Source organism: Canis lupus, chromosome X (assembly GCF_003254725.2).
Source record: "Canis lupus dingo isolate Sandy chromosome X, ASM325472v2, whole genome shotgun sequence".
Classification (NCBI taxonomy): domain Eukaryota; kingdom Metazoa; phylum Chordata; class Mammalia; order Carnivora; family Canidae; genus Canis; species Canis lupus.
This window is the reverse complement of record NC_064281.1, coordinates 102024772-102039006: the sequence shown is the minus strand read 5'-3', so window position 1 is coordinate 102039006 and position 14235 is coordinate 102024772. Positions and strand designations below refer to the sequence as shown.

The 14235-nt window shown below is 43.1% G+C and overlaps 1 protein-coding gene across 1 annotated transcript in view; it reads left to right on the top strand.

The window, feature by feature from the left end:
* The window catches only part of LOC112649071 (fibrous sheath-interacting protein 2-like), a 75323-nt gene extending 63633 nt beyond the window's left edge, over window positions 1–11690 (top strand). Inside the window, exons 19-22 of the mRNA XM_035712330.2 lie at window positions 968–1014; window positions 5611–5654; window positions 8646–8712; window positions 11480–11690. Coding sequence (XP_035568223.1) covers window positions 968–1014; window positions 5611–5654; window positions 8646–8712; window positions 11480–11622 — 301 coding nt within the window. The 3' untranslated portion in view covers window positions 11623–11690. The remainder of the gene's footprint in view (window positions 1–967; window positions 1015–5610; window positions 5655–8645; window positions 8713–11479) is intronic.
* The last annotated feature ends 2545 nt before the right edge of the window (window positions 11691–14235 follow it).

Here is a 14235-nt window from a genome sequence, read left to right as displayed (position 1 = left end):
TTCTCCTCTGTGGTTACTTCCTGAGTGTCCCCTTTTCATGTTGTCTCCCATCCCTACTGATCTGGTCTCTGCTTCCTTCTTCCAGTATAGTGGCCCAATCAGTGTAGTTAGATTAAGTGTTTAATGTGTTAGATTCTAGAACCTAAGAGACAGACAGGCCCTGTAGGTCAACCGTAGTTCCTGCACTGATGGCTCACCTAAAGGGCTTCCTGCTTAGTTTCCTTATGTACCTAAACATGCAGCAGTGTGGCACTGTTGCAGGGATCCCCAACATGGAGGGGTTATGTAAGGTGGAGCATTCAGGGAAGAATGCTCAAAAGCAGTGGAGTTTGAGTTGAGCCTTAAAATCTGGCTGAGCTTTAGACAAGAACATCCAGGTTGGGGAAGGCTGGAAGAGAAGGGGTGCACTCTGCAGTATCTATAGGAGACAAGGGAGGAATACAGGGCACTCTAGACTTGAAGTCTGATTAACGCTTTTTCTAGAATAGCCAAAATGTGCCTAAAATTGTTCTTATGTTTATAAGAATATTCACAAACTGGGAAGGGTAGCACTCTGTATCATGGGAAAAACTAGGGTAGAAGGAGAAACATCTACCAGATTGTTAAATATATTCCTTTCCACTTGTCACTATGAAATTAAAGTTTCTTTTCTACCTGATGCCATTTTAGGACACCTACCCCTGGCCCACCATTGATCCTTTCTCCCCTCATGATTGTTGTAACATACAGAAGTAGTACTGCAGGCACTCTCAATTATTTGTGTCACTGGAGAAGAAAAGAGGCGCACATAAAACAAAATAAAAGTCGATATAGCAGTCATTTTCACATGATTTGAGAACTCAGGGACATACCATTCTAACTTTCCTTCTATATGAATAATGATTTTGACAGATTGTTCTTTTACTTAATGAGTATTCCTTCATTTATTAAATGCACAGAAAATCTAATGTCTTTTATCTTTTTTTAGTGATGATGATGATCGTCCCTCAGATCCAAGTGCCAAAATAACAGAAGGTTGTACTGATTTTTTTTTCTTAATTTAGATACTATTTAAAGGAGACTTTGTTCTTTGCATCGATAAAGTTTCCCATTGTGAAACATGAAGTGAACACTGAGTTCTCTAATAGGTTGACCTAATATAGGAGAGTAATTAACATGAGCCAACTAGTTTGCTTTTTCTGAATCACTAAGATCTCATTAATACATTTGGTATAAAGTACATGGTGTGATGTTATGAGTTTAAAATTGCCATGCTCTTGTAGGAAATATACAGGAAATATGGGTTTATCACATTTATATGTGGACTAGAGCTCATGCTACTAGGATTTAATCATTTCTTTTTTAAGAGTGTATGCTAGCTTTGTAGGATTAGCTTAGCCCCAGTAAAATATATTTTTAAAACTTTTTTTTACTTGTTTAAGATTTTATTTATTAATTTTTGAGGGAGAGATAGAGCATGAGCAGGGGCTAAGGGCAGAAAGAGAGGGAAAAGCAGGCTTCTCGCTGAGCGATCCCAGGATGCTGGGATCACGACCTAGTCAAAGGCAGATGCTTAACCAACTGAGCCACCCAGGTGCCCCATAAAAAAGCTTTTAAAGCTAAAAATTAAACCTAAATTTATTTGTTTATGTTAGAATCTAGCTAGGGTAGACTCCACTTTATCTTTTGGATCTGTTAGAACTGACTCATTAGCATATTTACAACTTGAGTTTTTGGTCCCCTATTCTTTTAAATTGCTCAGGATGAATGTGGTTCTAACAGTGGCAGCACTGGTCTACAGTTGGGAGTGTACTCTTCATTATAAAGGTGGCCTTGAGACTCTAACTAGAGGGCTGGAGTTGACCTTGATTATTTCAAGTCTGCAACCCACTCAAAAAGTTACTCAAGAAAGCTATCCTCTCCACTTGTAAGTGGAAATAATATTTATTAAAAGATGAACCATAGAGGTGCCAGGGTGGCTCAGTCTGTTAAGTGTCTGCCTTCAGCTCAGATCATGGTCCCAGATCAAGCCCACATAAGGCTCCCTGCTTGGCGAGGAGCCTGCTTTTCCTACTCCCTCTGCCTGCCGCTCCCCCTGCTGTGCTCTCTTTCCTCCCTCTCTCTCAAATAAATAAATAAAATCTTAAAAGATGAACCATAGAGTACCATTAAGTTTGCCAGAATCCCATGGACATGTCATAATCAGAGGATGAGATCATATATCACTGGTGTGCAGTCTGCAGTATGGAATCACCACAGGCTTTAGAGCCAGAAGGAAGCCATCTAATATAACCTCACTTTAAAGATGAAAAGCCTAAGGTTCAGGGTGGGGAAGTGACTTATCCAAAGTCATACACGGAGTCACCATATAGACCCTAAGTCTCCTAACCCTGAATCTGTTGCATTGTTTTCCTCAACTTCATTGCACTGTCATGCTTATTAATTCCTCTATCCTTTGGTAATATTGGCACCTGTCCAGTTTATTCATTCAATCACATTCAACAGAGATTTTCTGAGCACTTTCTTTTCTTTTTTTAAAAAATATGTTATTGGGATCCCTGGGTGGCGCAGCGGTTTGGCGCCTGCCTTTGGCCCAGGGCGCGATCCCGGAGACCCGGGATCGAATCCCACATCGGGTTCCCGGTGCATGGAGCCTGCTTCTCCCTCTGCCTGTGTCTCTGCCTCTCTCTCTCTCTCTGTGACTATCATAAATAAATAAAAATTTAAAAAAATATGTTATTTATTTACTCATGAGAGACACAGACAGAGAGGCAGAGACAGGCAGAGGGAGAAGCAGACTCTTCACAGGAAGCCCAGTGCGGGACCTGGGGATCACACCCTGAGCAGAAGGCAGCCACTCAACCACTGAGCCACCCAGGCATCCCTCTCTGAACACTTTCTTTGTGCCAGACACTGTTCTGAGTTCCGGAGATAAAGCCATGAGTGAGAGAGACAAAGTCCTTACCCTCATCCTAACTTGGGGGGGCGAGGGGGTTCAGGGGGCAACATAAACATAACATGTCTAGACAAGAATAAGTACCCCCATCTCACACAGAGTCTTTACAGGGGCTTACAAGGCCCCACGTGCTCTGGACAGTACTCTCCCATTCCCTGTACCCTCTCTGAGCACTTTTCCATACAATCCCTCTTAGTCACTCCAATCCAGCCACACACACCCTCAGACATGCCAGGGACTCTCCTTCCTCCAAACCTTTGCACTTGCCGAGCTGCCTAAAACATTCTTCTCCCAGGTATCTGCATAGCTCACTCCTTGTCTTCTTCTGATCTTTGCTTAAATACCATCTTCTAAGTAAAGCCTCCTCTGAGCGCCTTCCTTAAAATTGCAACCCCAGCACTCACTGCCACCCCAGTATTCCCTAACCTCCTTCCCTGCTTTATTTTCCCTAGCATTTATACTATCTGATAAATTGCATGTTTTTATTCATTGGATCTCTCCCTCCCCTAGAATTTAGCTCTATGAGAACAGGTATTTTTGTCTGTTCACTCTATCCCCACATACCTAGAAAAGAGGCACAGAGTGGGCACACAGTAAATAATTTTGGAATTCATGGAATATGAAGAAAAGAAAGAAGGGCCAATGTGATAGAGAGTGGCTGGCTAGATTAGTTCAAGAAGTCCAGAAACATCAGATCTTAATGACAAAAGGAAGGAGCCACAGGAAGATCTGGAAGCAGAGGATCCCAGGCATAGGGTAGAGTAAGTGCAAAGACCCTACGAGGGGGGGTGAGTTTGGCATGTTAGAGGAAAAGAATAAAGGCCAGTACCTGGAGCCCAGTGAGAAGGGAAATGGGTATGGGATGGAGTTAGATAGCTAACCATCAGGTCATGTTAGGGCCTGTCACAGACCGTGGAGAAGAGCGTGGATTGTTTTTTTGGTTGCAGTAGGAATCCTGTGGAAGATTTTAAGCAGAGAAGTGATATAATCTAATTTATGAATTTTTAAAAAAATCCCTCTGGCTACTACTTGGATAGTGAGCTGAGTAGAGAGAGGATTAAAGCAGAGAGAACAGTGAGGAGGGTTTTACAATAATCCAGCCAAGAAATGATGGTGGCTTGGACTAGAGTTGTAACAATGGAAGTGGTAAAAAGTGAACAGATTCAGCATGTATTTTGAAGGTTGAATCAGCAGGAACTGCTAATGGAGGGAATGTTGAAGATGGGGGAAAATAGAAAAATCAAGGATGATTCTTCCTACAGTTTTGACTTAAGCAACTAAGTGGCTTGTGGTACCACGTGGTGAGACAGGGAGGGGAACAAAGGTGGAGAGGGGAGAGGGAGCAAGAATTCTGTTTGGGTTGTGTGAGATTGAGGCTGTTAGACACTCAAGTGCAGAGATCACAGGAGCAGTTGGATAGTTAAGTTTAGAATTCAGTGCCGAGGTCAGGGCTAGCAATACACATCCTCAGTTTCACAGAGGAGACAATAAAATCTCAACTTGACCCTGACTCTCTGGTACTGTCCATTTTTCCATTTCCTCTTTATCAAAACAGCTTCTTAGACATACCCAGAAGGGATGCTATGCATTTAGCCTAGACACTTAAAAAATTATATTGAAATGGCCCCAATCATCAAAAAAAAAGTCAAATATGTACAGCATACAAGACCCTTTAAGGTAGGAAAGCACATGCAGACACTTTTGAACAACTAGCAACTGGTAATAAAATTTAGTGGGTATTCTGGTTAACCAGTTTCATCAGATAATTCAAGTAATGGGACCTCTCTCATATTCAAGATACCTGAGGTTTTACTGTATTTTCTTCTAGAATCCTTGGCTCAAAGGGTAATCCAGAGAGAATCTTCTCATCTTGGTTCTTTATGATTACACATGTATAGAATGTCTATCAAATACATATACCTTACTTCAGCTGGTCCTCTTGAGAGAAAGTAGTTCCATCCCCTTTGTACATATGAAGAAAGAGAGTCAGAAAAGTTAGAATTTACCAGTGTTCACTGAGCTCTATATAGTGAAGCTAAGATCCAAACACAGTTTTTCTGACTCCATACAAGTCCACTGCTCCTTTACTTCTCACTCCCTCCCTAGCTGTGGGTCTTTTTGAAACTTTCCTCTTGGTATCATTTCTACCTCCTTCGGCCAAATTTCAATGCGCCGATGTCTCCTGGAATTCAGGATAATGCCTCAGCTGACTCTTCCAATTTTCATAGGAAGTAACCATATCCTAAGACCAGCTACCTTCCTTTCTAGCATTCCTTTAGCTATCAACCTCATTCAGTTATTTCAACTGTCTACAACCAGGGAGCTGCAGTGGTCCTTAGAAGTCACCCACCACCTAATTTCTCATTTTACAGATGAACAAAGAAGGCCACAGAGCTTGAGTGATTGCGTCAGGATACCTAAGCTAGTTGCAAACCCTTCTTTTCCTGATGTTCTGGCCAGTGCTCCTTCCACCACATCACACACCATCTTTCCCAGTTTGGGAGTAAAGAACCAAGACCTGTGTCCAAACTTCTAGGGAATCTCACCCCTTTTCAACTTTTTTCTGTTTGCCTCATTTCCGCAATCCTTTGATAAAACTATTGAGATAATGTTTGTGCCACAATTTGTGAATGTCTCTGAAATAACTGTTTTCCAATATTGTATTTCTATCACAGAAAGTTTTGAATTTTCAGATATGGAGAATGCAAGCAGTATTAAGGTAAATATTTTTCACTGGCCCCTCATTGTGAGCCAGTGAAGCCCTGATAGAAATAAGGGACTGCTCGGGTGGCATGCTCTGAGGGGCGTTACGAAGCATTCCCTTGTTCACACCTTCCCACACACAAACCTCTCCCAGCTGAGGCCAACCTCTGGTGCCTGAAAATCCTTTCATCCAAATCCTCACACTTGGGTTAAATTATTGTCCTTCTGCAAATGCACAGAGTAAGCTACAGCCCCCCTTAGCACCTTAGAACAGTGCCACTCAGTTTGGTTCCTGTAGCCTCTAGAGAAAAGCTGAAGAGAGTCACAGCGCACCCCAGGCAGGCCCAGGAGAGGGACCTAGTGAGGCCAGGGAGAGAAGAGATACTCCGAAGAGAAAGGGGTGCAGCTTGAAGAAAATGAGTCCTGATTCCAACCCCTTCCCAATGTCCCCAAGCGCACTGACCCTTCACAGGCAGCTTGCCAAAAGGCTGGCAACTCCTCAGTGTGATCCCAAGAAATGCCCCTTCCCTATGGCGATTTTAGGAAATTTCCAATAATAGCCAAAGCCATAGATCCGCATGCACCCTCCTTTCTGTTTTGTATCACTTTGGCTTTCCTCTAGGTTTACTCTAAGCCCTCCCAGTGCATGCCCCCACACGTGCGCACACACCTGTGCACACCCCTTATCAGTTTTCCAGACACTTCTCATTTAGCAATACTAACATCTATTTGACAACCGCAAGCATCACTTAGAGGCCAGTCTGGAGGCCTGCTAACAGGCTTTGCCATTGTCAAGCTGAATCCCTAGCTCATTTTGACTCTGCTGATTTTTCTTCTCACTTGCTAAGTTTTTTCCCATTACAAAATTATAGGTAAAGGCATGATCCATTAAGATATCCAGTGTTCTTTATTGAGTAGCACAGAAATTCCTGCTTGCATTCAGCTCCAGGGAAACATTAGTCACTGTACATATGAATACGTATATTTCCCAGTGTCAGCCACAGAAAAGAAGCCATCATGTTTCCCTTAATACTAAAGTCCTTACCATAGTCTACAGGGCCCTATATGAGCTGCTCACCCTCTCTCTTCCCAACCTCCATTACCCATATGTCACTCTGTAAGCCCTCTGTCCACTCACTGCCATTCCTTCAGCCACACTGGCCTCCTTACTGCTCCCCTAAAATGCCAAGCATGCTTTCACCTCAGGGCCTTTGCACTTGCTCTTTCTTTGCCAGGAACACTCTATCCCCGGATAGCTGTGTCTTCCTTCCCCATCTCCTTACAGTCTTTGCTCAAAAGTCACCATCTCTGTGAGGCCTTCCCTGACCACATCATGTAAGATAGAAACTATCCTAACTTACCCTGCTTTATTTTTCTTCACAACACTCAAGTCACTATTCAGTCCATCGTTCATTCATTTAACAATTTTTTTTATCAAGTGCCTACTATGGGCCAGGCACCAGAGACTCAGTAAAGGAAGCAGACAAATATTCCTGCCGTCATCTTCTGGTAGACTTTATATTCACTTGACTATAAGCTTCATGATGGCAAGGGATTTGTTTGTTTTGTTCATAACTGTATGCCCATCACCTAACACAGGACTGAAATATAGCAGATGCCCAACAATAGTTTTTTGAAAGAACAGCCTTAGCCATCAGAGCCAAATTTAGGCTCTTTGTTGGGAGTTCCATAGCCCTCTCCCCATTAGTCAGATGTACAGCTATATTTGGGAACTACTACACAGAGCAGAGGTTCGCAACCCTGGCTGCACATTGGAATCTGGCAAACTTTCTAAAATGATTCCCGAGCCTCACTCCCAGAGACTCTGATTGGTCTGGGTTGCAGCCTGGGCCTTTGGAGTTCTAAAGGTTGCCCAGGTGATTTTAATGTATAGCCAACATTGCAAACGATTGACTTAACCTACTTATTTCAGACCATTTAGGAGCATCTGCTTCCTCCCCCCAATATGCGCCCCCTCCCCCCTTCCTTTAGCTCAGGAGTGCTAAGCCTGGCTGCACATTAGGGTCACCTGGGCAACTTAGAAAATAGATAAATGCTTGTCCCACCCTCAGGGATTCCTGTTCAATTGGGATGGGGCCCAAGCATGCCTGTTTTTAATATTTATCCGGATGGTTCTATCATGCTGCTAGTGTTGAGAACCAGTTCTTTAGATTGTCCCTGCCTGGGTTTATCCTTTTAAACATCCTATTTTGTAATGTCTTAAGCCATAAAGTGCCTCAAATCCTCTTAGAAGTATTAGTCAAACTTTTACAATAATACTATGCCCTCCACACCATCAATAGGAAACACACTTCTCTCATCTTGCATGCATTTATGCCTTGGTTCATGGATTGGCCACTTCCTTTTTAACTGCCACCACCATGGAGTGGCTACCCTACTGCCTGGCAACACCCCCCCCCCCAGCCTATTTTGTGCCCTTCTGCGATCATGCTGCTTCTAGCATTCCAGGAGGTGATAAAGGTCCATAGAGCAAAGCCAGCATCTGAGCCACTATCCCCGCAGCCCCACATTGCCACGTATTTGCTCCAGACCTCACAACTGTTAATAACAATTTAAAGGGAGATTGGGGTACTGGATTAGACAACCTTTCTCCCCTTAAGACCTCCTTCCATCATTATCTTCCCTCAGAAAAGGACTTACAACATATTATTTATTCCAGGCCCCAGGAGGGAGGAGGTGTGCATGGCTGGCATCTTTTGCCACCTGGGACACTTGAGCCCTTGAAATTATCCTACAAGGGCAGCACATGTCCAAGCCTGGGGCCAATCCTGGGTGACATAATTGGCAAGAATTCTGAAAAGTCGTGCCTAGAACAGCCAAAATCCCAGAGGATAATTCTTTGAGCCTGCAGAGTACCAACACAGGGGTACAGAAATGCCACATGGTTATTTGTGCTTTGTGCTTTAGGGGTTTCTAGATATTTCTGGTGTTCATTGTCCAACAAAGGACAGAGACTTAAGTTAGTACTTCACCTCTGTCTTGGCAGTTTATCACCCTCTATCAACGTGAAAGTGCTCTGGCCAGCCTGTGTCCTTCAAGTGATGGCACTTCAGGTACAACATATTTATGATTTTATAATAAAACTATCAATTATGTCATTCTAAATATATTCACTCCCCCTGCAGTGAGTGGCTCTTGCCTTGCACCCTTACCCACCACCAATATGGGGTTAAAATAATATTACTTACTATGTATATAGTATTGCGATTTGCAAGTTGTTATGCGGCTCTCTGAGCTGAACCTCACAGCAAAAGGGTGGCAGTTCCTGGCAGTAACCTTTATCAAGTATTGGCTATGTACCAGGCATTCTGCTAAGTGATTTTCTCACATCCACCCTGTGAAGCATCATGCCCATCATATTGATGAGGAAAGAGAGTCACTGACCAATAACTTCCCATACTGTGCTCCCTCTACAAGTCCTCAAGGAGAGAAAATGGAAGCAAGTGACCTGCCTGACATTGCAAAGCCAGCAAGTTGTAGAACCAGGGCTCTAACCTCACAGGTCCTGTAGCTTTTATCCTACATTCTTCCTGCCAGCCAGGGGCTACATCTCAGAATGGGTAGTGACCAAGGACAGCCTGCAGCGTTTGGTGGCAAGTAGGAAATATCCCATCTAGGTTTCAACTGTCTATCCAATCCAATAGTAAAATCACATTCTTCTGTACCTTTAGTATGACAGGGACACGTCCCCCCAGCCCCTGCATTCTGCACATTACAGGAACTCACTGGCAGCAGCTATGACTTCAAATGACACATTTTTGCTTTGATAGGGCTTTTGGAGGAAGAAAGACATAAATGCCAACCTGGTGCTTAAAATAGTAAAAAAAAAAAAAAAAAAAAAGGCCCACAGAGGAGAATTGATTAGAAATTACAGGGATGCCTGTTTATGAAAACCCACAGAAAAAGAGGACTTTTAGGCCAACACATGCCCATTACAGCTTACAGTGTTTGTTTGTTTTTTTTTTTTTTTGGTATTTTGTTGTTTACAAATATGGTTGTATTGGGAACCTAAATCAATTCATAGCATGAAGTGTCATTCTATAGCACTTGGCATGCATCATGGCAATTTCAGTTTGGACATAAACACATCTCTCTCTTCATAGGAATAGTGCCAACCATGTGAGCCCCACTATACTGCCCACAAGCTATTTAAAGCAGCATCATGGTATCTTGCAAGACAGTTGGTCTCACCACGCTGGCTTCATTTTGATATAATACCTAACTCCTACTTCCAACACACAGTGAATTTCATGCCCACTGATTGATTTCCCTTTTCAGCAGTTTTGCTTTGAAAGGAGGAGTAATTGTTAGTCAAAGGGTTCACTGTGCCCCTAGGGATGAGCTTTGTGTCCACTGTTATTCTAGCCAGTGCCAGTCTTGAACAATATGCAGCACCTACCAGGGCAATGTCCCAACGTGGTGTTTAGTGCCAGCTTGCATCAGGATCACCTAGGAGATTTATTAGCAATGCAGAATCCTGACCCCTCCCCAGAACTGCCCAGTCAGTATTTCTGGGAAATGGGAGCCAGGCATCTGCATTCCTAAGATCTTCAAATTGCAAAAACAAAGCTTCATTTTTCCTCTCCCATGAGATTTTCAGAATATGGCCTGTAGCACATGGCTCAATCCTATAACTAAAAGTCTTAGTCTTGCTTTTTCAGACTGTACATCTCTCCATTTGAGCCTTTGTCTTTGCCTATGCAGATTTTTACTTTTTCCATATTAATTTCTAGGTTGTTCTTATTTTGTCAACTACTAGCACATTCCAGTACTGCATCATTATTTTGAAAAGCTAAACTTTCCCCCTTATTTGTGAGTGAATTTGCTATCTCCTACCTTACTTTTAATTATAGATTCTTGAGATTCCCAAGGTTATATTGCGGAGATTAAAAACTAGATAACTGCAAAAGCTAGAGGAGAACTTTGTCATTTACTAGAAACAAGAAAATATGTGCTTTATTACCCTGTGTCTTTTCATGACATTCTACTGTGATGCATCAGCAACATGGATAAATGTTCATTTCTGTCCTTACAGATACAGTAACCATTCTGTTAACATAAACTATGATAGGATTTGCACAAAACCAGTGGTGCAGAAAAAAATGGTTCCAAATGGAGACTCATTGGCCACACAAGTCCTTTATAGCTCACACAGCAAACAGATCATTTGGTGTCAGTCAACTGAAAATTCACCCAAAGCAAGTGAGAAATGATAACCTTTTTTAATGCACTGCTGCTTTTACCTGGACATTCTGAAATGGATGCCCACACTGTTGAGAATTGGAAGTTACCTTTCCATCTGGAATTAGCTCCTCAGGCTGTTTTGGATAGTTATTGGATGGCATGGGGGAGAAGGTACTGCTAAGCCTGGCTCAAGAAGCATCAGAGTGCAGGGAGTACAGAGATGTACATCAGAGCCTGGGCTCTAATGCCAATTTGCCACCTGCCCACCTCATCTGAAGTCACTAAGGTCATCTAAGAATGTCTTAGAATTGACATTATCTTATGAGTGTCTCTGGTTTCCTTCCCAAGGGTGTCAGAAGGAGCAAATGAAGAGTCTTTGTGTTATCATGATGAGCACTGAGTAATGTATAGAATTGTTGAATCACTATAGTGTACACCTGAAACTAATATGCCACTGTTTACTACAATGGAATGAAAATGAAAAACTTAAAAAAAGACTCTTTGTGAAAGCACTGTAAAACTCAGAAGTTATTATATAAATGCTTCTTTCTGAATCCTAAATCATCAACCCCTAGCCTGACAGCCTTAATCGGAAGCCCAATAAAAGACCAGACTTCTTTTTTGGTTTGTTCACAGATGCTGATAAGCCCAGTACTTCCAAACAGGGGTCTGAAATGATGAAGAAGGGATCATCAGCTCTGTCCAAAGTGTTTTCAAGATCTAATGCCAATGTTTTGAAATCTTCCTCACCCTCACCCCCTCAACAGGACAGAAGCTGAGGCTGCTACACCTAACATCGATAAGGGTGCTGACCTTCCTCAAAAAATAAATGGTTTTTGAAACATGACATTGTGTCCTACACACTCATTCTTATAAGTACTTTTAAATTCTTATAAATAAATAAGAGCAAAGAACATACAAAAAGGCAGCTAGAGAGAAGAAAAGTTTGACAAATGTTTCTGATAGGCATTTTGGCACAAAAAAGAGGGAGTGCCTCCCATTGAGATACATCTGCCAGGCAGTGTGGGATTCAGTCTGCTCCTGAGGGCACTGAAGCCTTGCTTGGAAGGTAAGACTTACTTTTTTTTTTTTTTAAAGATTTTTTTATTTATTTATTCATGATAGTCACACAGAGAGAGACAGAGAGGCACAGACACAGGCAGAGGGAGAAGCAGGCTCCATGCAGGGAGCCTGACGTGGGATTCGATCCCGGGTCTCCAGGATCGCGCCCCGGGCCAAAGGCAGGCGCCAAACCGCTGCGCCACCCAGGGATCCTGGTAAGACTTACTTAAAAGCAAAAGTATAACACCAGTAAGAGTGAGTCATCATATATTTTGTGTACTCTAGGAGTTCAAAGAAGGGACTCATGGGTGTGAGCTAGAATGGTCAGTATGAGTTTCCTGGAAGAACTGCAATCGAGGCAATCCTCAAAGGACAGGTAGGATTGGGTAGGTCTAGAAAGCACCAGGAAGGCTTTTGCCTCTGGTTTCAGAGCTGCATACAATGCCACTATGCCTGAATGATCTAATTCAGTGCTGTCCAATGGAATCCTCTCTCTCTCTCTCTCTCTCTCTCTCTCTCTCTCCCCCCTCTGGGCACATTTTCTTTCCAGTACAGTAGCCACTAGCCCCACATGCCTATTTAGTCATTAGTATGATTGAAGAACTGAATTTTTCATCTTATTTCCATTTAAATAGCCATTTAGAGTGAAGCACCTGGGTGGCTCAGGGGTTGAGTGTCTGTCCTTGGCTCGGGTCACGATCCCCGGGTTCTGGAATCGAGTCCTGTATCGGGCTCCCCACAGGGAGTCTGCTTCTCCCTCTGCCTATGTCTCTGCCTCTCTCTGTGTGTCTCTCATGAATAAATAAAATCTTTTTAAAAATAAATATCCATTTGGAGCTAGTGGCTCCTTTACTGGATAGTGCCAGCCTAGTCAGCACATGGCCTTAGGCAGTAGCATGTTCAGATTAGGTTGAAGAATTCCCTAAGGGGATCCCTGGATGGCTCAGCGGTTTAGTGCCTGCTTTCATCCCAGGATCAAGTCCCACATCAGGCTCCCTGCATGGAGTCTGCTTCTCCCTCTGCCTGTGTCTCTACGCCCCCACCTCTGTGTCTCTCATGAATAAATAAATAAATAAAATCTTTTTAAAAAATTCCCTGAAAGTCATTTCCAGAGTCTATCCCCCAAACACCTACGGCAGTGCAAATATCTGACTCCTCAGAGGGGATTTGAAGCCTCCAGGCATCCTCTTGGCCCCTTCAAAAGACACATAAACCACCAATGTGGCCAGAGGGACCTCATGCTTTCCAGTCACATCTCTGTTCCTGCACTTGCCAGAACTCCACTGATGGAGAAAGGACAGGCCCCCTCTAGAACCACCAAAGTCAAGGAATCACAAGAGCATATCAGGACCTGTACCTTCCAACTGGCCTCAAACAGTGCTTGGCTAGAAACTGCTTCCATGAGACAGAAACACCACTCTAGCCTCCCTCCATCCTCAGTAAACAGGAAGATGATCCCAACTAGTCATTCCATACCTCAGTTTTATCCAAAAAGTTAGGTCAAAGGAATGTCAAGGCCTTATCCAAAACTCCCTGGGGAAATATTTCTAGGCAAGTAAATTTCCCTTATGCTGTACCTATAGGCCATAAATGTTAACCCAACTTTTGCAAATAAATGGCAGGTAGTTCTGCCCAAATATCACGTATCCCCAAGTTTGGCTGCCTTCATCTGTTTACTCATTCCTGCCCTTAGATACTGAAATTCATCATATGCAGCAGCCTAAGTTTTAAAGTCATTTTTGGGCAGCCCAGGTTGCTCAGCAGTTTAGCACTGCCTTTTGCTCTGGTTGTAATCCTGGAGACCCAGGATCGAGTCCCACATCAGGCTCCCTGCATGGAGCCTACTTTTCCCTCTGCCTGTGTCTCTACCTCTCTCTCGCGTGCTCTGTGTCTCTCATGAATAAATAAATAAAATATTTTTTAAAAAGTCATTTTTAATGGTTTGCAATGATGACAAATCCTGATCTTACCTATGGATTTGTCTTTATTAATAAATAATATAGGGATCCCTGGGTGGCGCAGCGGTTTGGCGCCTGCCTTTGGCCCAGGGCGCGATCCCGGAGACCCGGGATCGAATCCCACATCGGGCTCCCGGTGCATGGAGCCTGCTTCTCCCTCTGCCTGTGTCTCTGCCTCTCTCTCTCTCACTGTGTGCCTATCATAAATAAATTAAAAATAAAATAAAAAAAAAATAATAATATAAATCCAGTTTGGAAGTCAAAAGTACAAATGGTATGGTGAAAAGTAAGCCTCTTCACTTCTGCTCTTCTAGCTGCTACCTGGTTCTCCTCTCCAGAAGCCATCTGTTTTACCAGTGGATCTAGTGCTCT